At 41.6% G+C, this 27824-nt stretch overlaps 1 protein-coding gene across 3 annotated transcripts in view; it reads left to right on the top strand.

The window, feature by feature from the left end:
- The first annotated feature begins 8551 nt into the window (after window positions 1-8551).
- The window catches only part of PPM1H (protein phosphatase, Mg2+/Mn2+ dependent 1H), a 262452-nt gene continuing 243179 nt past the window's right edge, over window positions 8552-27824 (top strand). The window contains exon 1 of one of the 3 annotated variants that reach the window (XM_047865360.1): window positions 8552-9282. In XM_047865360.1, coding sequence (XP_047721316.1) covers window positions 9038-9282 — 245 coding nt within the window. In that variant the 5' untranslated portion in view covers window positions 8552-9037. The remainder of the gene's footprint in view (window positions 9283-27824) is intronic. The other 2 variants (XM_047865361.1, XM_047865359.1) reach the window with 2 other exon arrangements.

The raw sequence follows: 27824 nt of genomic DNA, 5'->3' as shown, positions 1-27824 counted from the left end.
TAATCCAGCCTGGGAGGTGATGGGGACAGTGGTCAGCCCTACTTCCTTCTCTATAGCTTCCCATGCACGGAAGAATTCACACATCAGCCCATGGCAAATGCACTTCGGGTTTTACAGTAACATGAGCCCACAGCAATCAAACAGAAAAGGACGGTTCACAGGCATTTGAATAGGTCCAGTTCCTGAGTCTCATTTTCTGTATCCATTTAGAGTCAGAGCTCTTGGGCCACCCTTTATTTTCCTATCTGATGTGTTCCTGCACTCCCGTGTCTGCCTGTCCATTAAGTATGTAGCACACGTTTACTCAACCTCAGAGTTTCTCAGATGGTTTCTATGAGAACCCCTTGGAGGGCTTGTTCAGCTGGATGGTTGGGTCCCACCACCAACGATCACTCTGATCTGAATCACTAGATCTAGGATGAGTCTAGAGAATTTACTGTTTTAACAAGTTTACCGGTGATCCTGCTATTGCTGCTGGTCCAGGGAGTGTAATCTAAGACAATTTTTCGCAACCAGCACAATTAGAAAAGAACTGAAACAAGAAATTCATTTTTAAAATTCCCTGAAAAAGACATAAGGAAGAACTTGCTGAAAGTAGGGTGTGTGCATGATGAACGAGCATTCAGAGTAACTGGGGTGGGAGTGCGGTCTTGCTGTTGAATAAAATACGAGATTAATTGCTATGACATTCCACTTGGTTTTGGTTTTGGAAAGCTGACCCTAAAAATGTTTATAGGCAAGCAGAAAAAGTCTCTCTACTTTGATTCAAAATGCAGCTGATGATAAGAAGGACAAAGCAACTAATTCTGCATTTCCAGACTTTGTAGATAGCTGTCACATGTACTTGCATAGAGCAAGACTGATGCTTTGAGAAAATAAAAGGTATGTGAGCTTGTGGCTCTTAGTTAAGAAACTATCTTTAGTTGCTTGATCTCTGAATTTTTGCAAACTACATGCCCTTTTTTGCGCACTTATTTTTCCATTCAGTAAACAATCTTCATCAGCTACTTTGGCCACCATTACCGTGAAAAAATAATCCTGATAGCAGGGATTTTAAAATGACAGAAGAGTAGGGAAAGAAATCATATTTGGAAAGAGAAGTTAACATGGCAAGGCCTGGAAACAAATTGGTAATATTATGAACTTTTTAGAAATATATTTTCAGTTGAATAGAATTTAGAGGTTTTATACAACTTTAGTATGAGGCAACTCCCAACTTAGAAATGAGTTCTATCTAGAAATGTTAAATTATTATAGTGTATACCTAAAACTAATATAACACTGTATGTTAACTAATTGGCATTTAAGTAAAAACTTAAAAAACAAACAAAAAAAAGATTAAAAACCTCCCTGCAAAGCCATTTGTTTAGAAGTTGGAACAATTTCCAAATGACATTATACTCATAACATTCTATTTAAGGTTGAGGGTTGTTTTATTTCCAAATCCAAAGAAAATTTACAAAACTCTCAAGATAACTGAAATACCAGATCTTTATGTGGAAAAGGTAGAAGAAATATTTTATAAAGTAAACTTTTAATTTTTTTTGTTTTTTAATGTTTTTCTTTATTATTTTTGAGACAGAGAGAGACAGAGCATGAGCAGGGGAGGGGCAGAGAGAGAGGGAGACACAGAATCTGAAACAGGCTCCAGGCCCTGAGCTGTCACCACAGAGCCTGACGCGGGGCTCGAACCCACAGACTGTGAGATCATGACTTGAGTTGAAGTTGGACACTTAACCAACTGAGCCACCCAGGCACCCCTGAAATAAACTTTTTTTGAGAGAAAGAGAGTGCATGAGCTGGGGAGAGGGGCAGAAGGGGAGAGAGAGAAAGAGGTGAAGAGAGGGGACAGAGAGAGAGAGAGAGAGAGAGAGAGAGAATATTAAGCAGGCTCCATGTTCAGCACAGAGCTGGACTCAGGGCTCTATCCCACGACCCTGGAATCACGACCTGAGCCAAAATCAAGAGTCAGATGCTCAATGAACTGAGCCACCCAAGTGCCCCTAAAGTATACTTTCTATTTATGGAGTGTTAAAGAAAACATTCAGTGGGACTAGGTATTGCCTCATTCCTAGCTCTGTGGTCTCGCGCAAGTCATTTATTTTTTACCAACCTCGTTTTCTCAATAATAAACTGGTAGTATTGATTAAGAGCATTAGAAACCATGTTTAAGTTACAGTGTTGGCTAAGAGCATTGGAGACAATGTGTGTCAACTCCCCCTCCCTCACAGTGCAGGGTGCTGTCAGTAAGTACAGTAGTCCCCCCCCCCTCATCCAAGGAGGATGTATCCCAAGACCCCCAGTGGATGCCTGAAACCATGGATGGTACCTAATCCTATATATATTATGTTTTTCCCTATGCATACATATCTACAACAAAGTTTAATTTATAAATTAGGCACAGTGAGAGAGTAACAAGAATTAATAATAAAAGAGAGTAATAATAATATAACATTATTATATTATAATGATATACTGTAATAAAGACTATGTGAACGTGCTCTCTCAAAACATCTGATTGTACTGCACTCTTGTGATGGTGTGATACAGTAAAAGGACTACATATGAAATGAAGTGAGGTTAATGATTCAGATCTTGTGACGTTGCATCAGGGTGCTATTGACCTTAAGATTTGTCAGAAGAAGGATCATCTGCTTCTGGACCAGGGTTGACTGTGGGTAATTAAACCGGCAGAAAGCAAAACTCAGATAAAGGGACTACTGTTTCATAGCACTTATTATGCTTTTATCAACCGCCCCTTCTGTACCAGGAAGAATACTAGCAATTTTCCTGTTATTCCATTTAATCACCAAAATAATCCTAGGAGGTAGGTATAGCTATTTTTATTGCTGTATGAGGAAAATAGAAAAAGGAAATGGTTTAAAATTTTAATGTTAAAAACTAGTACCTAAGGAAAAAAATACATATAACCAGGAAGGGTGACAACCTTACGATTAGTTGTATCATATTTACAACCATTATCTCATCGATCCTTGCAGCTATCCCATGAGATTGAAATGACTATTTTTTCCCATTTTATCTATACATATTCTGATTATGAGCACATTTCAGAGTCTAATCTAAAGTAGGTAATATGGGATCAGGAATCATTTGGGGGAGTTACAGGCTGATACAACTCCCATATCAGTTACAAAGCTGTGGTTTCAGTCTAGGACAATGTGGGTGAGGGACAGAATAGCCTATAGAGGTGGCCAATGGGAAAGTACTAGGAAAAGTCAGGTGTAATCCATTGGTTGAATGTACCAGATGTTCCGAAATCAGATGTTTATAATCTAGGGAACATCTGGATTTGATCGATGTAAACATTGCGAACGCACTATAATTCTGTACTCAAAAATTAGCTATAAATGTCTTGATGGATAAGGAAATTGTTATTTATAAATAAATGGTCTCATTTAGTATGAAGAAATAAATGAATCCCTTTCTTTTTTTTTTTTAATTTTTTTTTTCAACATTTATTTATTTTGGGGACAGAGAGAGACAGAGCATGAACAGGGGAGGGGCAGAGAGAGAGGGAGACACAGAATCGGAAACAGGCTCCAGGCTCCGAGCCATCAGCCCAGAGCCTGACGCGGGGCTCGAACTCACGGACCGCGAGATCGTGACCTGGCTGAAGTCGGACGCTTAACTGACTGCGTCACCCAGGCGCCCCATAAATGAATCCCTTTCAATGTCAGGGATTTTCAGTCAGTATATTACTACATACAAAACCAGAATCTAAACTATTTCTGTGAGTTACTGGGTGGCTCAGTTGGTTAAGCATCTGATTCTTGATCTCAGCTCAGGTCTTGATCTCAGGGTTGTGAGTTCAAGCCCCATGTTGGGCTCCATGCTGGGCATGAATCCTAGTTTAAATAAATAAATAAACTATTTCTGAAGCAAAACTGAATATTTAATGTCATATCCTTGTTAAGAGCTAAAACAGGTTACCAGTTCAGTGTGAAGCAGAGCTACATGACTTGGTATCCATTTATTATCAATCTGGATATTGTCTGAAGTGAGCTAAGCCTTCTCTTATTAAGGAAGTTCTGCTTAGCACAGATCCTAAGGGATAAAGTGAGAAAAATCTTTAGGAAAACAGAGGTCATAAATATAAAGAAAGGATATAATTCTTTAAAGTTTATTTATTTTGAGGGGGGTGGTGGTGGTGGAGAGAAGCAGAGAGAGAGAGAGAGAGAGAGAGAGAGAGAGAGAGACAGAGAGAGAGACAGAGAAAATCCTAAGCAGGCTCCACGCTGTCAGTGCAGAGCCTGACATGGGGCTTGAACCCATGGACCATGAGATCATGACCTGAGCCAGAGTCGAAGTGGGACGCTTAACTGACTGAGCCACCCTGGCGCCCTCTGAATATAATTTTTTTTAAAGAGTTAATTTACCAACCAGACCCTATTACTTGTTAGGCATTAGGCTAGGTGCTAGAAATACCAAGATAATAAGAATGTTCTTCCTCCATAGGACTTCACTACCTAATGGGAAGACATAGGTAAATTGCTAGGTATGATATGAGGAGGTTAGCACAATAAGGGACGCATGAATCTACAGCTGTGCGAGAGAGGAGTCCTGGAAAGGTACTATTCATCCTTTTCCTGGCCTGACTTCCAAACAAGTGTTTGCTTTCTACTTGAACCAAAATACCCCTGATTTTTTTTTGAAAACTGCTTTTAACACTGTACATCTCTCATCCAGCTTCTTCTGATGTTGACATCAAAACTAAGAAATTAACACAGCTACAGCATTGTAGTGCTGTGTCTCCTCTGTCTGCGATCTGACAGCTTCTCAGTCTTTCCTGTTTTTGTTTTTGTTTTGGGTCTTGACACTTTTGAAGATGCCTGGTCAAATATCCTCAGTTTGGGTTTGACTCATGTTTTCTCAAGAGTATAATGAAGTTAAAGATTTGGGGAAGCATGTTGCCTAAGTGATGTGCTCCTGTCGCTGCACGATGTCAGCAGGCACAGGATGTTAACCTTGGTCGCTTGTTTTACGGGATGTCTGCCAGGTTATTCCACTGTAAATTATTGTTTTTCGATTTGTAATTAAATATTTAGGGGGAATCTGTGATGTTTTCACCGAAGAAATTATCCAGACCTTTTATTCCCCTTGAAAATAGTCTTATGGATGGCACAGTCCTTGTGTATCAAAGCCATAGTTTTATTTTTTTTCTTTTCTTTTAATTTTACTTTTTAAATTTGCATCCAAATTAGTTAGCATATAGTGCAACACTGATTTCTGGGGTAGATTCCTTAGTGCCCCTTACCCATTTAGCCCATCCCCCCTCCCACAACCCCTCCAGGAACCCTCAGTTTGTTCTCCATATTTATGAGTCTCTTCTGTTTTGTCCTCCTCCCTGTTTTTATATTATTTTTGTTTCCCTTCCCTTATGTTCATCTGTTTTGTCTCTTAAAGTCTTCATATGAGTGAAGTCATATGATTTTTGTCTTTCTCTGACTAATTGCATTTAGCATAATACCCTCCAGTTCCATCCACAAAAGCCATAGTTTTATAGGCCTAGAAATGAGATTGTATTTATGAGACGAGTAACCAAGTAGGAGGTCCATGTATCTACCCTGTAAATGAACGTCCTGGTAAGGTCTTCAACTCACATTTTCCTGGGGGGAAGGAAATATGAAACAGACGAGTGAAGTAAATCTATTAATGACTGGGACATATGTACAGTGTGTAACAAACATTGAGTGTCTCTCAGTTTCTGATTACTCACCACTTAAATTCAGGGACTTGCTCATCCTAAGGGTGGGAGCACAGATACTCCCAAATTTGCATTTGTAATAGGTGTGAAAGGCATTTTGGGGGGGGGCTCCCCTAAAAGGGATGACCATCTCATTTTAATCAGAATTTACCTCCCAGCTGATCTTCAAGAATGACATAATTGAGAAGTTAATTATATGAAAAATATTTCTCTGGAAAATCCTGTGATGTGACACTGCTCTTAGGGGTGGGTATAAAGGTAGTGGGTTTTTCAGTTAGTGATAAACACTCATACTATAGAAATATTCAAAGGAGGCTCAGTCAGTTGAGCGTCTGACTTCAACTCAGGTCATGATCTTGCTCTGTCTCTGTCTCCGTCTCTCTCTCAAAAATAAATAAACATTAAAAAAATATTCAAAGGAGAACAGGTATGAAAGTCTGTCTGCTTGTTTTTGCAAAACAAACTAGACTTGCAAAGCTAAAGATATAGCATCACTTTTCTGTGATAGATAATACTCAGGTTACAGTGAAATAGGAGAACTTGTTATAAAACTGTGGTTCACAAATCTGGCTAATATTACCAAATTCAATGATACCAAATATCCTATTTGAGAAAAATTTTGGAAGCCTAGAGAAAATATTAACAGTAGTGATCCCCTGGGGAAATTTTTAGAGTCTTTTACTTTTTCATTTACAGTTCTATTCAATTGTATTTCATTTATTTATTTATTAATCATTTTACAAATTGTTCAAAAAATTTTAAATTATTTTTTAAATGTTTTATTTCTTTTTGAGAGAGAGCATGAGCAGGGAAAGGGCTGAGAGAGAGGGAGACACAGAATCCAAAGCAGGCTCCAGGCTCTGAGCTATCAGCACAGAGCTGGATGCAGGGCTTGAACTCACCAACTGTGATATCATGACCTGAGCCGAAGTTGATGCTTAACCAACTGAGCCACCCAGGTGCCCTGGGTTTTATTTATTTATTGACTATGATCAGGTACTACTTTAAATTGAAAATAGATTAGACAGGAAAAATTTTAAATCCTATATTTAGTAAATACTAATGCCTTGCTATAAGCGAAAGAAGGTCAGAACACAGTAAATTGATCTTGATAGAGGCTAGCTACTGAAGTATCCAAAGGACATCGGTAAAGGGTAATTGTTCTACAATGAAAGCTTGAGAAAGGGATTCTGCGTTTATGGGGACTCAGTGGATGCCAGTGCATGTGGTTGCTTAGATGTTTAGCCACTACATAGATTTTCCAATTGGAAGGAGTTCATAGTTTAGCAAAGCAACGGTTGAACAACGGTTTGTTGTTCATTTAGATTTTGCCTTATTTAGAATCCTCCCCCCGAATTTAAAATTAGAGAAAGGGGCTCAAGATAAAATTATTTTTCTGTTCTGTGAAAAGTAGTAAAAACTCATTGACAGAAATGGTATTTCACTGGACATTTGCATGTTGGTTCTCTCGTTTTTTTGTTTTTTACATAATTACTTGGGATGCTGTAAACTGGAGTTCCTGGTTATGAAAAAGCCAAAGGCGAAAATGCCGTTAAAAATATTATAGATACAGGGGTGTCTGGGTGCCTCAGTCAGTTAAGCATCGGACTTCTGCTCAGGTCATGATCTCATGGTTTGTGGGTTCGAGCCCCACATCTGGCCCTGGAGCCTGCTTCGGATTCTGTGTTTCCCTCTCACTCTGCTCCTCCCCTGCTCATACTCTGTCTTTCTCTGTCTCTCTCAAGAATAAACAGTAAAAAAATATATACATATATACTATAAGTACAGAAAAGAAAAGAAAAGAAAAGAAAAGAAAAGAAAAGAAAAGAAAAGAAAAGAAAAGAAAAGAGATCAGTGAGGTTTACCCAGGCCTCACCTGAGAGCAAAAATTCCAGTTCCTCTTCAGAGAATTACCTTCCCACCAACACCTGGGCTGCTCTCCCAGCTTCCTAGTGCTGAGAAGAATGAGGGCCTGTATTCCCTCCCGAACTTACTGAGCTGTTCAGTAAGTAACTCCACAAGTAACACAGAATCCTGGCAAATTAAATGGTAGGTAAACATGGGAACAGGATACAGAATAAGTAAACATGAACAGGATACAGCTTTCTTGCAAAAAAAAAAAATTTTAAGCCAATATTTAACAAATGTTACCCCTGATGAAACACATTCATCAGTTGGTTTTTCATTTTTCTGTTTAAGAAAATAGTTTACATTAAGTGTCTCAATATTAAACAGGGCCAGCTTTGAAAATACACTTTTGTTCCTATGTTGGAGGAAAATACTTGTATAAGTTTATTAAACAGTTAAGTACTAGGTAAAACAGGGCTTGCTTCTGATTTCTGAGAGCTCTTTTGTGTTCCTACCGTTAAGCTTATTCTGGGTTGGAAATAGGGTTTGCCCGGTAGATAATGTTGTGCGTGGTGCTAATGAGGAATAAAAGTAATTCTAGAAATGCCTAGGGAAAAACTTTTAATGATTCTTATGCAACACTTGTGAGTTTTGTTGTGTTAAAGCTCTGAAAAGTCTTTCACACCAGGTGCTCCTCATTTCCACTGCCGGCCCACCATGGGGCCGGCCCACCGAGATTCCACCTGTCTCCCCTTCCCAAACCTCCAGCTCCCGAAGTTTCCATTCCCGGAGGCGCAGGCAAGCATTCCTCAGCTAGGGGATTCCTCTACTGGCTCGGCCCGGCTCCACGTGACCTCCCCTAACACCTGTATACTGCTTTCAGCTCACAGCGCCCCCATCCCCTCCGCCAGGTACCGACCCAGCCCGGCTCCCCCCTCCCCCAGGAGGTCACGATCCCGGTGCGAGCCTCGCTCGGGCCGGCAGGGGAGGGGCCGAGGCCACGGCCACGGCAGTTGCTCGAGCCCTTGCAGCCTGATTATCACATGACTGGACGGCGGCGGTAGCCGTGGCAGCAGCCGCGCCGGCTCTGCCGGCTCGCCGGGTGGGCTCAGTTCCGCTCACGCAGGAGTCGGGCGCAGAGGGCGGGGAAGGAACCTGCTGCCGCGGCGGTCGCCCAGTCGCTCCCGGAGCGCGCGGCGTCTCCCCGGGCCCGGCCGGCCCGCTCCATGCCGCTCCGTTGCGGAAGTGTAGCGGGGGGAGGCGGCGGCGGCGGCTGCACGGAGCGCGGGAGGCCGGGGCCCGGCCCCCTGCAGCACTAGGCTCCGGGAGCCGCGCGGCGCGCCCCAGCGGCCCGGCTGCCCGTGCGCCCGGCGCCCGCCGCAGCCTGCATGCCCCGCGCTGCGCTTCGTCCGGCCCCCGCTGCCGCCTCCTGCTCGCACCGCTGCTGCCGGGCGCCGGAGTAATATGCTCACCCGAGTGAAATCTGCCGTGGCCAATTTCATGGGCGGCATCATGGCTGGCAGCTCAGGCTCCGAGCACAGCGGCGGCGGCTGTGGAGGCTCGGACCTGCCCCTGCGCTTCCCCTACGGGCGGCCGGAGTTCCTGGGGCTGTCTCAGGACGAGGTGGAGTGCAGCGCCGACCACATCGCCCGCCCCATCCTCATCCTCAAGGAGACCCGGCGGCTGCCCTGGGCCACTGGCTACGCAGAGTGAGTGTAGCGACACCGGCGGCGCCCCTGCTCTCCTCGCGGCCCTTCCCCGCACGGTTCCAGCCCTCCTCTCTCCTCCTTCTTCGGCCTCAGGGCCCTCCAGGGGCTGCCGGCGTCCAGGCCTCGGCGGGGACCTCTTTACTTACACTGGCCATTCCTCTCTTTTCCTACTCCCCCTTCCCCCAACCCCAAGGACGCAGCGTCTCCAGCCCGGGTATGGGTGGTGGATGGTGGGTGGCAGCGCTGGACCGTGGGAAAGCTAAGGTTGCACGGGTCTGTGATTCCGGGGGCTGTGACACTTGGAAGAAAGTGCGTAGAACAGCTTTGCTGAAGTTTGAAACACAGGGAAAGCTGGCGTCTGCGCCCACCCTCCCCAAAAGCTTTGCGCCACCGTATGAAGTTTGTGGGGAAGAGTCAGGAGGAGCTGTCGCTGCGCATGAGTGGGTGGGTGGGGGGCAGTTCGTGTGCAAGGTTACACATATGAGAAGGTCTCAGTTTCTCTGACTTAAGTCTAGGAGCTTGCTCGCTTCTCCTTTAGCGGGTAGTAAACCTCTGCGCGTTCGGTAAGTGCCAGTACTGTTTCCCCCAGTCCTCTGGGAGTGGGAACTTATTTCAGGTGTCTAACGAGAGCATTTTGGTAATCAGCTTTGGCGATTAAGCGAGCGTTTGAGTGATTTACTATTTCAAGAACTGATTCAGTTAGGTTGACGACCTGGAGTGGAACTGGGAAAGGAGGGAGGATTTTAATGGCCTCCCCGCCTCCCCAGCTACTCCTCCATTGACTATTAATGACCATCTTATGAATGATAGGATAAGTAAGGTTTCTTCTCCTACTCATCTTTATGCAACTGGGAAATTGGGAAGGTGGCATTTAGGAGACCAGAGATCAGGGCTTAACAATGACCCGGTGGGTGCACAAGTGCACGCAAAACCCCGGTGCCGGGCACACCTGCCCCTTTTCCTTTAACTCCATCTGCTCCATGATCTTGGCCCTCCCCTCTCCGCGAACAGCATCGCTCGCTGATTGGTTCACCCGGGAACCAATCGGCTCTCCCGACGCCTGGGCGCTACGATGCTGACCCTGTTCTGGTGGCCCGGATACCCGCGAGCAGGCAGGGTTCCCGACGCTCCGGGTTCCGGTGCGAGACGGGGCTTGCAAGACGCTCTGCTTAGAGTCTCGAATTCTTTTTTTCCTTTTCTTTTCATCATACGACCTTTTCTCCGTGGGTTTTAATACAAGAGGTGAATAAATGGGGAGAGACTACTGGAATATAAAAGATGGTGACAAAACCCAGTGAGAAGGTTGGGTGCTAAAACAATAACCATTAACACATAATAAGGGACAAGCCTGGTTAGGGAATGTTGTGTGTGTGTGGGGGGGGGGGGGGAGTACCAGATAGCCTTATAATTTATAGGAGAATCCAAAGCAAAGATAAACACCTGTGTAAGGAAGAAATGCCTGTCCATACATACCAAACACCTTTTCTTGAGTGAAATTAAAAAAAAAATGTTTAAAGCCCATTTAGACGCACTGCAAGGCAAAACAGCTCGGAGGCATACTGTGTCCTGCAATTGTGTGAGGTGGGGGACTTGTGCTTGCCAAAAAACCTGAACAACCCAGCCAATTGTCGCTCCAGTGGGATTTACAAGGTGAGAGCATCTGTCTGAGGGGCAGAATGACAAGGAGATAGTGAGAAAGTCATGAGAAGTAGGAGGGAAGATGTTATAACCCATGTGGAAGCTCTCTGGGCACGATAAAAGGAGGACCTCAAACGGGAAGAAAAGGAAAGGGGAATAAAAACCAGTTTCAGAATGTTTGGTTCCTATGGCAGGCACATGATACGCTCAGGACTAAAGAATATAAGGGACTCTGAAATGAGAGCTGTGGCAGGGATGGATGGGAGGGGCTACACCTCCTCCTAGCTAGGCCTCCATTTCCTTATCTCTAAGAAGTTTGCCTTTTCCTAGACCCAGATGTGAGAGATGTTCAGTATGAAGGTTAGAAGGACCCCTGTAAAAATCTTTAATTTTAAAAATCAGTTATTTTTTAAAATAAATTTTTTTTGAATCTTTGTTTTTGAGAGAGAGCACGAGTGAGCAGGGAAGGAACAGAGAGGGAGGCACAGAATCCAAAGCAGGCTCCAGGCACAGAGCCAGACGTGGGGCTCAAACTCACCAACCGTGAGATCATGACCTGAGCCCAAGTCGGACGCGTAACCGACTGAGCTCCCTGGGCACTCCTAAAAACTACTTATTAAACGCTCACTGGGTTAAGTGGCTTGGGCTTTTGATTTCAACTCACGTCACTATCTCACAGTTGGTGAGTTGGAGCCCCATACTGGGATCTGTGCTGACAGGGTGGGGCCTGCTTGGGATTCTCTCTCTCCCTCCCCACACATAGTCTCACGTGTGTGCTCTCTCTCAAAAATAAATAAACATTAAAAAATAGTGGATTAAAATATTAAAAATATTAGTTGTGAAACTAGTACACACTTGTGAATTCAAGCAAAGACCTATACCTTTACAAATGTAGGTACCCCCCCCCCCACTCCCTTTAGGGTTAGTAACTGTTTAGTGTTTGGTGTGTGTGCCTTTCTAGACTTCTTTGAATGCACTTATAAATATGCATCATGTGTTTCTTTTTTCTTCCCACGATAGACTCCTACTGAGTATGTTATTCTGTAGCATTTTCAGAAAACGCTATGTCATGGACTTTATTCCAAGTCAATACATACAGAATTGCCTCATTCTTTTAAAGTATATACATAGTACTAATAATAGCTAACAATAGGTGCTTACTGTTTAGTACTTTCACTGTTTGCAGCTTTGTATCGTATCATTTGATTCTCGCAACAACCCTATAAAGTAGGCAGTAGCATTTGCAGTTTCTATAAAACAGAATATATATATATGACAGAATATATATGTAACAGAATATATATATATATATAAAATAAGACACAGGCAATGAATGATTAAGCAATATATATATATCTACATATATAAGCAATATATATGTAACAGAATGTATATATGATATATATAGTATATATAAAATAAGGCACAGAGGTAATGAATGATTAAGCAACTTTCCCAGAGTCCTACCACCTTAACAGAGCCTGTATTTGAACCCAAGCATGATTCCACAGCCCACAATACCAAACTGCCTTCTTACAGGGTATTAAACTATGGTGCATTTATCTATAGCCAGGATTAAGCACTGTTATCTTGTCCCCTCCCTTTGCCAGATGTCAGATGTACTGTACCACTTCCTCAAACCTTGAACTGTACTTACTCTTCCTGAAAACACACATCCTGAATGATCAAAATGTCCGAAATAGAGAAGGGGAGAGAAAGATCTGTAGGGCTATGATCAGACGCTGCTACCAGTAACACTGCCCTTTACTATAGTATTTCATGGAAGGAGGAATTCCCTTTGTTCTAGAAGGTACCTAAGAGAGAGAGAATTGGTAAAGAGATTGCTCACAGAGTAGGGACCAGGGGGATGCTATGAATCAAGGTCTGAATCAGAAGGGATTTGCTTACCCTTCCAGAAAGTGAGTTACTTTCAATGCCTTCCTGGGGAGGAAGAATTGGCATCTCGGTGTTTGAGCAGTTAGAGTACAGTTGAACTCTAAGGCTGACCTTTTGGACGATAGAAAAATTAAGGATAAATGTTCTATTTTTTGCCACTTCTTGTTAATCCTTTTCGAGCAGAGATTCTCTGTAGGTTATAGGCCTAGAGAATTAGCTTAAGAAATCCCTGTAAGACTTGAGGATCCAGAAACTGAAGACCCTCACTTATTAATTCAGTATTTACTGGCGTTGTGCTGAATGGAATTTCCTGGCTCCTCAAAAAGCTTTCTATTGTGGCTGAAGATTTTAGCCACTTGATTAAGGGCTATATGCTAGGTTGTAAGACTCTGTAAGGTGTTACAGTTAAAAATAACATCCACAGAGCTCACATCTTTAAAAAAAAAATGGATTAAAAAGTTTTCTTTTTTAGTTTGGCTTTGAAATTATGGATTTAGACTGTTAGATCTGCTCAGAGAGAGCCCATGGGAAACAACAGTTTGACCCAGGGACCCCCACAGGGCAGCTACTTCCCTTCTCTCTCCATGACTTTAAACCTTTTTTTTTTTTTTTAAGTTAGGCTTATTTTTTTTGAGAGAGCAGGCCAGCAGGGGAGGGGCACAGAGAAAGGAGGACAGAGGGTGTGTGGGGCTTGAACTCATGAACTGAGAGATCATGGCCTGAGCTGAAATTGGCAGCTCTGAGCCCCCCAGGCACCCTTCTCTTCTAAAACTTTAAATCCCACCCAAGTGGTTCCTGTGTTTCAGGGACCTGGAAGTTGATTCAGTTTTTAATGGATTAGGAGCCCATTTTGACTTCTTCCCAGCTTGTCCAACCTTACTCTCATCAGTGGTCCACTGGACTTACAGATACAAGTGGATATGGAGTTCATGCCCGAAACTACCGCAGCAGAAAACACCAGAAACGTGTAATAGTCTGTATATGAAAGCATCACATTCACGTTTTTGTCAGGGATAAATTTTTGCTTGTACAGAAATCGGTAATTACAGCAGCATTTTACTTGGCGTATAGCTACAACTATACAATTCTCTTTATTTGTGTTTATTTTTGAGATACCGAGCATGAACAGGAGAGGGGTGGAGGGAGAGGAAGACAGAATCTGAAACAGGCTCCAGGCTCTGAGCTGTCAGCACAGAGCCCGATGTGGGGCTCGAACCCACAAACTGTGAGATCATGACCTGAGCCAAAGTCCGACGCTTAACCTACTGAGCCACCCAGGCGCCCCTCGTTGTTGTTGTTGTTGTTTTTTCCCCCTAGTATCTTTCTTATAAAAGTGACCCAGGCATGGGTACAAAAAAAAACTATTTTAAGTTCTTTGTGTCTCATAGTGTTCAAAATTGTGATGAAATAGCCTTGTTTAAATCCAGCAAATAGCCCACACGCATTTAGATTTGTTTTGGAATCTGTAGGCTGTTCTGCCTCCCCAGCTATTGGCACTAATTAACAATCACCAGTGAATCACGTTGGTTGTCTGTGAGGTGGTGATGACAGAGAAACCACTATTTCTCTCTTGATCCAAAGCTCAGAAATCCCCTGGCCTTCATTTTTTCTTCTGACCTCCTCTAGCACAGCCACCCCTCTTACACCTCTTAGCAGAGCTCCTGCCTGGGAACTTCCTGTTTAACTTTTGCAGCGGAAGAATCTTGAGGTTCTCTACTTCTTCTTCTATAAAGATAAAAAGGGGGGTGCCTGGGTGGCGCAGTCGGTTAAGCGTCCGACTTCAGCCAGGTCACGATCTCGCGGTCCGGGAGTTCGAGACCCGCGTCGGGCTCTGGGCTGATGGCTCAGAGCCTGGAGCCTGTTTCCGATTCTGTGTCTCCCTCTCTCTCTGCCCTTCCCCCATTCATGCTGTGTCTCTCTGTCCCAAAAATAAATAAACGTTGAAAAAAAAAATAAAGATAAAAAGGAATGGATTGTGGAGGAAGGTGTCTCATTTAATAAAACTCTCCATAGCACTTACTTGTAGATGAATTAAAAGTTACAGTGGCCTAAAACATATCACCTGCCTTTCTGGTAACCTGCAGAAGGTATTCATTTCCTATTTTAAAGCAGGTGGTTAAGCTCTCCTCCATTTTTCAGATTTAACACAATGAAGTCTTCTCCTCTGGGATGGAGCTTCTGGGCTGTCCCTTAGGAACCTGGATCAGTTTCCTTCAAAGACTAGTGATGCTTTTGGCAGAGGATTTAACCGTTCTGAGGGGTTGTGTTTATTCTGTGTTTCAGCTTCAGTTAGGTAGACATCTCTGATATTTTCCCACCACGCAGTGCTTCCTAACTATGGTTATGGTAGTACCAGCTGATAAAACTGACTGCATCCTAGAATTGTTTTCTAAAAATATATTATTGAGAACAAATTTTTATTGAGATATAATTGACATTAATTTCAGATGTGTAGCTTGATTCCACATCTGTATATATTGTGAAATCACAATAAATCTAGTTAACACCCATCGCCACACACAGTTACAATTGTGTGTGATGAGAACTTTTAAGATTTGCTCTTAGCAACTTCAAATGTACAAGACAGTATTATTACTGTAGTCATCACCCTGTGCATTACCTTTTGACCACCTTAACCCATTTTTGTACACCCTTCCCAACCGTTCACCAATCTATTCTCTGTATCTATAAGGTTTTTTTGTTTTTTTTTTTAAGATTTACACACATAAGTGAGGTAATATAGTATTTGTCTCGGACTTGTTTCACTTAGCATAATGGCTCAAGGTCCACGTATGTTCTCACAAATGGCAGGATTTCCTTTTGTATGGCCAAAAATACTCCATTGGGTGTATATATCTATATATGAAATATATATGTATAAAATATATATGATATGTAGATACACACCCACATTGTCTTTATCCATTCATCTATCAATGGGCAATTAGGGTTTTTTCCGTGTCTTGACTATTGTAAATAATGCCACAATGAACATGAAGATGTAGGTATTTTTTTGAGTTAGTGTTTTCATTTCCTTTGGATAAATACCTAGAAGTGGAATTGCTGGATCATATGGTAATTAGATTTTTAATTTTCTGAGGAAACTTCCATACTGTTTCCCATAGTGCACCAATTTACATTCCCACCAATGGTGCACAAGGGTTCCCTTTTTTTCCCCACATCCTAACCAGCGCTTGTTATTTCTTGTTCTTTTGATCATAGCCATTCTAACAGGTATAAGCTGATATCTCATTGTGGTTTTAGTTTGCATATCCCTGAGGGTTAGTGATGTTGGGTACGTTTTCATGTTGGCTATCTGTATGTCTTCTTTGGGAAAAAAATAATATCCATTCAGATTCTCTGCCCATTAAAAAAAATTAGATTTTTTAAATTTAAATTAAAATTTTTTTTTTGCTATTGAGTTGGATGAGTTTTTTCTATATTTTGGATACTAACCCCTTATCAGATATATGGCTAGCACATATTTTCCTCCATTCAGTAAGGTCCCTTTTCATTTTGTTGATGGTTTCCCTTGCTGTGCAGAAGCTTTTTTTAGTTTGAATAGTCTCACTTGTTTAATTTTGCTTCTGTTGCCTTTGCTTTTGGTGTCACACCAAAAAATTGTTGCCAAGATCCAGGTTGAGGAGCTTACCACCTATGTTTTCTTCTAGGAGTTTTATGGTTTCAGCTAGCATTCAAGTCTTTAATCCATCTTGAGTTAATGTTTGTGTCTGCTGTACAATAGTGGTCCAGTTTCTTTCTTTTGCATGTGGCTGTCCAGTTTTCCCCCACACCACTCATTGAAGAGACTGACTTCCCCCCATCATGTATTCTTGGCTCCTCTGTCATAAATTGGCCATCTATGTATGTAGGGGTTTATTTCGGGGTTCTCTGCTCTATTTACCTATGTGTCTGTTTTTATGCCAATACCGTGCTATTTTAATTGCTGTGGCCTTATAATATAGTTTGAAATCAGGAAGCGTGATGCCTCCAGTTTTGTTCTTCTTTCTCAAGATGTGTTGGGCCATTTGGGGTCTTTTGTGGCTCCATACATATTTTAGGATGGTTCCAGTTGTGTGAAAAATGTCTTTGGAATTTTGATAGAGGGACTGCATTGAATCTGTAGATTGCTTTGGGTAGTCTGGACATTTCAACAGTGTTTTTTCTAATCCATGAGCATGGAGTGTCTGCCATTTGTATTTTCTTCACTTTCTTTCATCAGTGTCTGATAGTTTTTAGTGACAGTTCTGTCACTTCTTTGGTTAAATTTACTTCCAGGTATTTTATTCTTTGGTGTCTAGGTGTAAGTGGAATTGTTTTCTTAAGTTCTCTTTCTGAGAGTTCATTATTAGTGTATAGAAATACAACTGATTTTTGCATATTGATTTTGTATCTTGTAACTTGACTGCATGTGTTTATCCCAATAGGTTTTTGGTGGTCTTTAGGGTTTTCTATTTATATCATGTCATTTGCAAATAGTGTCAGTCTTTATGTCTCCCTTTCTGATGGGGATGCTCTTTCTTTGCTTTTTTTTTCTTTCTTTCTGCCTAATTGTTCTAGCTAGGGCTTCTAGTACTGTGTTGAATAAAAGTGGTGAGGGACACCTGGGTGGCTCAGTCAGTTAAACCTCTGACTCTTGGTTTTGGCTCAGGTTATGATCTCATGGTTTGTGAGTTTGAGCCCCACATCGGGCTCCTTGCTGACAGTGTGGAGTCTGCTTGGGATTCTCTCTCTCCCTCTCTTTCTTCCCTTCTCCTACTCACTCTGCTCTCTCAAAATAAATAAATAAACTAAAAAAAAAGTGGTGAGAGTAGACATCCTTGCCTTGTTCTGGATCTTAAAGGAAGAACTTTCAGCTTAGCACCAGTGAGTAGTGAGTATGATGATAGCTCTGGGCTTGTCATAGATGACCTTTATTACATTGAGATACATTACCTCTATACCGATTTTGTTGAGAGCTTTTATCAGAAATGGATACTGACTATTGTCAAATGCTTTTTCTCCATGTGTTGAGATAATCATGTGATTTTTATCCTTCGTTTTGTTACTGTGTATTATATCAATCGATTTGTGTGTATTGAACCATCCTTGGATCCCTGGAATAAATCCCACTTGATCATGGTGTGTGATCCTTTTAATGTGTTGTTGAATTCAGTTGGCTAATATATTGTTGAGCTTTGCATCTATGTTCAGGAGGAATATTGGCCTCTAATTGTCTTTTCTTGTGGTGCCCTTGTCTGGTTTCAGTATCGAGGTAATGTTGGCTTTGTAAAATGTATTTGGAAGTGTTCCCTCTTCTGTTATTTGGAAGACTGAGAAAGAAGGACAAATTATTTTTTAAAAGAAGATGTCTTTTAATTGTAGATGTTTTGGTTGTTGTTAGAGTTGTCTTTATGCTTTGTTCTGATTTGTCTAAATTTGAACAGAGGATTGATCCCCCCACCCCCACCCCCTTTGAATTTATGCCATCCTCTTTCAGGAAATAAACACTATTCATCTTCCATTCTCTCAGGGAAAGAGTGGCATTCCTACTGTGTGTCAGGTATGGGTCCTATTCTGGGCCCATAATATAAGACATAGTCATTGTCCTCATGAAAATTTTTATGTCATAGTCTTTTCCCCTTTAGTGTCATTCTTTGAAATTAAAGTGAAATCATGGACTAATCAGGTGGTAAGAGGCCAGCATTGGAGAAGGTGGGTGCAGGGAGGTCATTTGTTTGATTTTTAATGTCTTAATGCTTCTGGGAAATTTCAAATCTCAGCATTTGAAATCATGGTGTCTTTAAGTCCTACTAAAGAAGTAAACTGTTCTTTCCAGCAAACATTGTGACTAGCTGTCAAGTTCTCTGTACCTGGAGGTCCCAAGACCTTTATATATATCTATATAAAGGTATGACTAAAAAAAAATTATTGTAACTCTTATTAAAATGGTAAGGAATATGTTTTTCAAGACTGTTGCAATAGGGGCACTTTATTTTTTTTTAATTTTTTTTTCATGTTTATTTCTGAGACAGAGACAGAGCATGAGTGGGGGAGGGGCAGAGAGAGAGGGAGACACTGAATCCGAAGCAGGCTTCAGGCTCCGAGCTGTCAGCACAGAGCCCAACGCGGGGTTTGAAGATCATAACCTGAGCCGAAGTCAGACGCTCAACCAACTGAGCCACCCAGATGCCCCAGGGGCATTTTAATAGAGGAAAAGAGATCAGACTCAACTCCAAATACAGCAAAGAGAGCTGGGAATTAATAGCCAATGAGCCACATGAGGATGTTAGTGGGTGGAAAATTACTGGGAAGAGACCTCATGGGTAGGGGAGATTCTTGTGAAGGCAGGTCAAGGGCTTACACATCAAGGTAGGAGAGGAGATTGATCATATATGAAAAGTGATCAGATTTGACTGCTAAGTGGGAACCTAAAGAACCAAATCTATTATCTGCCATTACCAACATTTCATGTAATAAAGGATATTTAAAAACCAGAAGAGTTGGGGCACCTGGGTGGCTTAGTCGGTTGAGCATCCCACTCTTGATTTTGGCTCAGGTCATGATTCTAGGATTGTGGGATTGAGCCCTTATGTGGGGCTCCATGCTGAGAGTGGAGCCTGCTTGAGGTTTTCTCTCCCCCCCGCCCCCGCCTTCACCATCTCCCCTGCTCTTTCTCTCTCACTCTTTCAAAATAAATATATAAAAATAGAAGAGCAGAGGCAAATAATCTCAGCAAAAAATAGTTTTTTAGTTTTTTTTGAAAATGCTATGATAATTGCTATTTTCCTAATTTTTCACAGACCTATAAGACCACATATTTTACCTGCCCTAGAGGACTCCTAAGGCATTTTCCAGTTTTAAACCTTGAGAGTTTCTGGGGTTCAGCTAAGAACCAGTATCTTTTCCAGGCTGAGGTCTTTCCAGGGGGGCCTACTCTCATCTTTATTGTGATTACAGTTTTGAATTATTTTTCCCCGGCACTTGATTATGAAAATTTTCAAACATGCACAAAGTTGAAACCATTATGCACTTAGCACCCATAAGGCCACCATCCGGATTCTACAGTGCACATTTTGCTGTATTTGCTTATTCATTTGCCTAGCCATCAGTCTATTATTATTTTTAAGTGTATGTTTCCTTTAGTCCAATGGTTTTGATTTCATGCTATTAAGGTATTTTCTACAGTAAATTAAAAATTTGGATTGAGTACCTATGACATTCTCGAGAAAACCACCAAACAATTGGGTCCTCACCCATGCACGGGGAGCCAACCTAGATTTAACTTTTATACCCTTGGCATACTACAAATGATCCCTCAGTCCGTACGCTTGCCATACCTTAGCATTCACATAACTGAGAACTTCAGATGGGGTCCAGCTGAAAATGAGAAATAGATGACCTATTTCTTTGCTGTGCTCCTGTTTAATTAAATCAGTAGGAAATTTGCTTAAAACTGAAATTGTTGCTGTTGTCAGCTGGTGGCCAGTCAGGGGAAAACGGTGAGGAGTAGTCTGTTTTGTTAAGACTTCAGAAGGTATTGGGGCGCCTGGGTGGCTCAGTTGGTTAAGCAGCCGACTTCAGCTCAGGTCACTATCTCACGGTCCGTGAGTTCGAGCCCCACGTCGGGCTCTGGGCTGATGGCTCAGAGCCTGGAGCCTGCTTCCGATTCTGTGTCTCCCTCTCTCTCTGCCCCTCCCCCATTCATGCTCTGTCTCTCTCTGTCTCAAAAATAAATAAAACATTAAAAAAAAAATTAAAAAAAAAAAGACTTCAGAAGGTATTGCTTGAAAAGTGCTGATGATAAAGACACCGTTGTGCTGTTTACCTTATTTCTGAGATAGGTGTCTGCTAGGAGGCTTAGTACCTGCCTAATTACTCCTTTTTTCTGGGATGGTTCCATCAGTTGGGTTTTCTGGAATGTGAATCAATAGTGTTTTTTGTTTTTTTGTTTTTTTGGTTTTTTTTTTTTTGGTTATACTGTTTCTGATTTATGTTTACAGCTGTTTATAGAAAACTAAGTGCCTACCTACCCGTATTTTTCTGTGCAGACTTTGTGTTTCCTTATTAGCAAGAATAATGATGCCACCAGTTAACATCTGTATAGCTCTTGATGCCTATTAAGGTCCTGCCATGTAGACTTAAATGTAAGCATCTGTTCTCCATGTTTTTTTTTTGTTTTTGTTTTTTTTTTTTAATTTTTTTTTCAACGTTTTTTATTTATTTTTGGGACAGAGAGACAGAGCATGGGGGAGGGGCAGAGAGAGAGGGAGACACAGAATCGGAAACAGGCTCCAGGCTCTGAGCCATCAGTCCAGAGCCCGACGCGGGGCTCGAACTCACGGACCGCGAGATCGTGACCTGGCTGAAGTCGGACGCTTAACCTACTGCGCCACCCAGGCGCCCCTGTTCTCCATGTTTAATAGAAGAGGAAAAAGAGGCTCTGAGAGAATCCAAGTTACTTTAGCATCTCCTACAGTCCTACGATTCTGATGACCATCATGGAATCACTGAACCTGATCATTCACTGTGTGAAGTTACTCATTAATAAAAAGACATCTTAGTCCTATAAACAAAATGTCAGAGAACAGAGTAAAGAATACATTTTATTACTCAAAGGAAATTAATAAGGCTTAATCACCAGGTGGCTTTAAATTGCATGTTAGCACATCAAGTTTTACACAAAAGGATGCTTTTCAAAGCTTTAAAAAATAGTTCTATTGAGTATAGTAGACTTTCTTAGTATATGTGCATGTCCTGAGAACAACAGTCCAGGTCTTGCCAAATTAGCATCTTAACTACAAAGTGCCTTTTTTCATATTTTAATTTTTTGCAAATCCTATAAATCTTAAAAGCAGCCTGTACATTTTATCTGGTGGTATTTTTCTAAAGTTAATCCTATGTTGCACTATCAATAGCTACTTAGAAGTGGGTAATATACTTAGGAATTTGGGATGATGGGACACAAATCATAAGTCAGGTGTTATAAGGGATGCCCTCTTAAAATTTACTTTGGGGGTCCTATTACCTAAGCTCTTTACAAAGCAGAATCAAATTTTAATTTTTTTAATGTTTATTTTTAGGAGGGGCGGGGGAAGGGAGGGAAGGAGGGGCAGAGAGAGAGGGAGACACAGAATCCAAAGCAGGCTCCAGGCTCTGCGCTGTCAGCACACATCCCAACAGGGGGGCTCAAACTCAAGAACTGTGAGATCATGACCCGAGTCGAAGTCGGCTGCTCAGCTGCTCAACCGACTGAGACACCCAGGCGCTCCCAGAATCAAGTTTCAGTGGGACTTTTTTCAGTTACTGGACTTTGGGGCAAGGCTGGAGCACCAGTGTGGCATTTGTTTGCTGGTCCTTGGCCCCGTGGGCTCTTGCAAGGGCTGTCTTGTGGCGCTCATGCGTCTGTGACTTGCCTGAGTCAGGCCTAATGGAGCCTTGCGGGTAGGGGCAGTGCCATTAATCATCACAGGGCTGCGGGGTGGACAGAGAGATCAATTGCTTGCCAAGCTGAGAGGTCCAAAGTGGTTCGTGTGCTCTACTGTCCTTTCAGCAGGTTGACGAATAAACATTTAAGCTATCAAAAAAAGATGCCTCTTTACCATATGACCTTTTTCATTTAAGTATAGGAAGAAAAAAATCTCCAGTGACTACATTGATCTTTTTTTTAAAAAAAAATGTAGTGGATTATTGAATTCCTGTATTTAAGTGGTCTGTGGTGTACTAGTAGCCATTCTGTGCCTTTTCGAACGTTGACAAATTATGTTTAGAACACACAGCTGGTGAAAATAAATGTTTAGTAGGAAGCACATTTTAAGGTACAGTGAATATGAAGAGCACATAAGAGGATGTGAGGGGTGGGAGGGAACCAAACTGGTATTGCTGTAGAAAGAACTATTACGAGGATTTTTTTTAATAGAAAAGAGGAAATAACTACAATATTTTGTTGCAAATAAATAGCCTACGAGGATGAACTCTAAAATGCATGCTTGGGAAAAGTGGAGAGCCGTTCTGTCAGCCTTTTAGGATGGCGTTCACCCTGTAGAGTAGGGTTTAGAGTAGAGCCAAAGAGCCAGATTACGCAGCATCTTGGCGGCCTTCCCTCTGACCATTACTAATGGGGCCATGCTACCCTGTTGTTAGAACCAGGTGTCCAGAGCTGGGCCGGTGATGCGGCGCAGCAGCAAATGCGGAGAAAAGAGTTGGCAACTCGGACCGCAGCAGCTGGTACTTAATTTTTAAAATATCCAGGTGTCAGATGGGAATTACATGGGCCCATAGTTGAAGCCCTGCCTCTCCTCCTGTCCCCATGTTCCAGCTTATGCGGTCGGTGCCGACAGAGGCCACCTGGCCCTCTCCCGCCGGGCACGCCACCTGAAGCCCTGCCTGATGCTTTGCACCCCGCTGAGAGGCACCACGGGGTGTCCCTGGGCTTCGGTGGAGCCCTGAATTGCATCCAGTTCTGGTTCCCAGCCTCCTCACTGTCATGCACCCTTTTATTTATGTATTTTTCTTGGCTGTATCCCTTTGTGAAAGATTTTAACCAGCCACATCATATCTTTTCATCAGCAGGAAGGGGGAGTGTGATGATGATCACGTTGAACTGGTAACGTTTCGCCCGAAAGCAAAGGATTAACCGTTGTTTCGGTTAATGTGTGAGTCCTTACTGTCCACACTATCCTCCATTTGCTTCTTTTGTACTTCAGTACTTAGAACAGTTGAGGTTTCCTCTTGCTACCTTCCCAGATCCCTCAGGAGCCTGGACCACAAGCTGAAGCTCTCCCACCAGGCTTGGCGTCTGCACCAGCCCTGAGTTCGCAGATGGTGTTTTCTTTAGGATTCAGATGTGTAACACCTTCCTTGAGCATGTCATTTCCAAGTTTCTGATGTCCTTTTCCTTGTTGAAAACTACGTTTTAATGGTTTTCTTGGCTTGCAGAGTGCTGCAAGTTGCTGGAGAGGCCTGATACTTATCAGCTGCAAGCTTAATTAAACTCATGCTGAGAATATTATCCTTTTTTTTTCTAGCAGAGTTTTGACCCTTGGGCAAAAATTTATCTTGCAAAAAAATTTCTATCCACTAACTACGAGTGAGAAGAATTTAAAAACATCTTTAGCTATCTATTAACCCGTCAAGATGGAGAAAGGCCTTGATGAGTCAGGAACACAGAGTTAATATTTTAAAATAATCTGTTTTTTTTTCTCCTTGCAGACTGGATATGCATTCATTGTATCACTTCCAAATTCCCCTAAGTACTATGAAGAATATAAAAATTATCCATAAATCCTATTACTCATAATTAACTTCAGTTGAGAATTTGTATATATCTCTACATATTTGTATTTATAAAATGGGATAAGTCTACATATGGATTAGTAGTTCTTTCACTGCAAGTAAAGTGTCCATGTAAGTAAGTATCATACTCTGTCATTTATAATAACTGCATTATATCCCATTTATGGTTTTAACATTCTTTTTTTCTTGGTAGTAACTTTTTTTTTTTTTACTATTAAGAATCCTGAGATGAATATCCTTTTAGATCTATATCTATATCTATATCTGTATCTATGATGATATGTGGAGCCCAGTGTGGGGCTTGAACTCACAATCTTGAGATCAAGACCTGAGCTGAGATCAAGAGTTGGGTGCTTAGCCAACTGAGTCACCCAGGTGCCCCTAGATAAATTTTTGTTAAGCCATAATTTGAAAGGTGACATTTTTCTGGGGAAAAGGTGCAAAATGGACTTTTCCAGTATTTCTAGTGACATTAGTGAATAGTTTGAAAAGACAAATGTTTTGATTGAAAATTGTATTTGAGAAATGTTAGTTATGTACTTTATATTAAACTGCTTTACCAAAGTAGTGTTTTGGTAAGCCAGGCTTACTGATTTAAGAAACATTGTTGCTGCTTTTTTTGTATTTAGGATTGAGGTTTGGAAAAATGACCCTTTAGGACTAGCATAAGACCCTCCTGTGAATGATTCTGTCTTCAGAGCTAAAAACACTCATTGGCTGTCATGCCTTTAAGAGATAATCAGTGACAGCTCTTGATTTTACTTAGTTGTTTTAACTTTTAATGGATAATCTTGAGGGAGTGTGGGCATTGTCCTGTGTATTTTAATTTCTCCAGTGCTTAATATAGATTCCTATACATGAATGCTCCAAGATCACATGGACCAGAAGTAGTGGACATAATCTATAGTTCCTCTAATTTCAAATGAAAGAAAAATCACTGTTGTTCTGTAGGCTAATTTCAAAACATGTGCCCAACTTCTGGGAACACAACAGTTAATACAGCACTTGCACATTTCATTTATCTATCTGCTCCAATGTTTGTTGGAGGTATTCATGGTATTCTCTGCATCTGGACTTCTCTATGCGGAAACCAGGGAAAAACATACCTAGCTTTCTGACTCAGTGGCCTGTAATGGTAAGTCTGTCTGTCTGGATGCTGAGTTCAGAAACCCATTGAAGTTTCTGAACATTATCATTGCTTTCTCTGACCCCATCTGCTCAGCTTTTTTTCCTCTACTTTACTTTCTTTACTTTGTAGTATTTTTGGTATATTCATAAGGTGACTGCTCATGAATCCTTTCTCTGTGCACAAGCTAAGGCCGTATTGAATTAGGCACAGTCTAATCTATTTCATCTCTGGATTGGATAATTTATGCTAAGATTTGCAGTTTGCTTTTGAATCAGAAACTCGAAGTCACGCAATTGGCCCATTTCCATCTCTTTCTAACTCCAAGCCAGTAAATTCTTATTTAAAGTCACGTACATGTCAATTTGAACTAATTATTCTGCATTAAATTTTAACTTCATTAATTTCTATTCCTATGTTGGTACTGGTTCTTAGGCTGATCCCAAAGAACTTCTTGTTTTTTTGTCAGCTATATATAAAAATCATATTTACTGGAAGTTACAACTGGGAAAATTTAAAAATATTTATAATTTCAGTTCATTTTTAATGAAAAATAACCCTATTTTGCAAAACAAAAACCAGCTTAATAAGAGGAGTGTTTTCCCTATTCACTTGTAAATCTCTCTAGTAACTGGCTTAATAGAAGACAGTTGGATTCTTAACAGCTTATGCATTGAATCTGTTGTATCATCACGCTCATGGGTAAACAGCACTTGGACTCAATGAGAGAAGGGGAAACACCATAGCGTATGATGAAAATTGTTTTAACCTCATGTATCTGTTGAAAGAGTCCGGGAGACTCCAGCCATACTCGAGAAGGGCTGGTGGGGGGTAGAGTCAGCATAACTTTTTATCTTTTTTTTTTTTTTAAGTTTATTTATTTTGAGAGGGAGGGAGAGAGAGAGCATGCACAGGCACAAGAGAGCGAGGGAGGAACAGAGAGAGGGAGAGAATGAATTCCAAGCAGCCTCAGCACTGTCAACACAGAGCCTGATGCAGGCCTTGATCTCACAAAGTGAGATCATGACCTGAGCCAAAAGTGGATGCTAAGCTGACTGAGCCACCCAAGGGCTGGGATTTAAAAAAAAAAAATTTTTTTTAATGCTTATTTTCGAGAGAGCGAGAGGGAGAGCGGGAATGGGGGAGGAGCAGAGAGAAAGGGAGACACAGAATCTGAAGCAGGTTCAAGGCTGTGAGCTGTCAGCACAGAACCGGATGTGGGGCTCGAACCCATGAACCACAAAACCGTGACCTGAGCCAAAGTTGGATGCTCAACCGACTGAGCCACCCAGGTGCCTTGAAAGGGATTATTTAGTAGTAGCATGGTACTGGACTTTTGTTTGTGTTTTTGGTTTTTGATATCGTTACCACACATTTGCTATACACGTCACAAGGGCAAAGGAGTGAAAGATGCAGGGGTTTTAACCTTAAATGGCTTACACTCTTGTTAGGAAGATAAATTCATAAAAAGATGAAAATCTGTGCGTGGTACGAAGAGGAGTAGGGTGTTCTGGGAGGAGATTAGTCCTTTGAAGAGACAGCTTGAGGTCGTCTTGGCTCTTCTAACCAGCCTGTGGCTTCAGCAAGCTGGTTCACTGTTTTAGCATTCATTTGGCTTATTTATAAAGTTAGGTCTTTGCCTCTGGCTCCAAGGTGCTGAGAGAGTAAGTATAAGTAGTAGCATAATGGAAGTTGTGTGCTGATTAGTTCGTTTCAGCTGACTTTGATGTAAGATACTTGTGTACAGTTCACAAAAAGTAAAGCTTTACCATTTGCCTTATTTGCTAATTTATCTTAAGTCCTTGAGGGATCTGTTGGCTGAATTTGCATTTTAGCAAAAGGTGGAAGTGAATTGAAAATTTAATTACATTTGACTTCATGATACAAACTTCTAGATCCAACAGAGGGATAAACCAAGAATGATGCATATAGTGGCAATTCAGCCTCTCTTCTGGGGAAGTTGCCTGCCTCTCCAGCCTATGGGGCACTGAAGGAATGAATGCTAAGCACAGGTTGTAACATTGTTTCTAGGGAAAAAAGAAAAAAAAAACAAAAAACCTTAAGGGGCATCAGGTGGCTCAGTCAGTTAAGCCTGTAACTTACGCTCAGGTCATGATCTCCTGGTTCGTGGGTTCCAGCCCCGTGTCAGGCCCTGTGCTGACAGCTCGGGGCCTGGAGCCTGCTTGGATTCTGTGTCTCCCTCTCTGTCTCTCTGCCCCTTCTCCACATGCACACACTCTTGTGCGCTCTCAAAAATAAACATTAAAAAAAAAAAATTGACAGCCTACATGGATTAAAAGGGACTAGAGTTTTTGGTTTTTTTCCCCTTGAATTCTTTTAAGAGTAATGATGCAGTTACTGTATCTGTCCAAAAAAGTTGTGATTTGAAGTGTTTGGAAGGAGAAATGTTTCAAAATTTTATCAGTGAAGCAGGTAAAATTAAGGTGGTGAGGATTCCATTATAATTGGTTCCCATTGCTTCCGCTCAGTCCTTTTCTGAGTCATGATTCAGTTATAGCCAAACTATAATTTGTAAAGTATGTGGATGCCTGAGTAGTGTCTATAAAAAGGTGTTTTTTGTTTTTAAAGTTTTTTTTAATGTTTATTA

Source organism: Prionailurus viverrinus, chromosome B4 (genome assembly GCF_022837055.1).
Source record: "Prionailurus viverrinus isolate Anna chromosome B4, UM_Priviv_1.0, whole genome shotgun sequence".
Lineage (NCBI taxonomy): Eukaryota > Metazoa > Chordata > Mammalia > Carnivora > Felidae > Prionailurus > Prionailurus viverrinus.
Note: the sequence above shows the minus strand (reverse complement) of the source record. Positions and strands in the feature narration are given on the sequence as shown.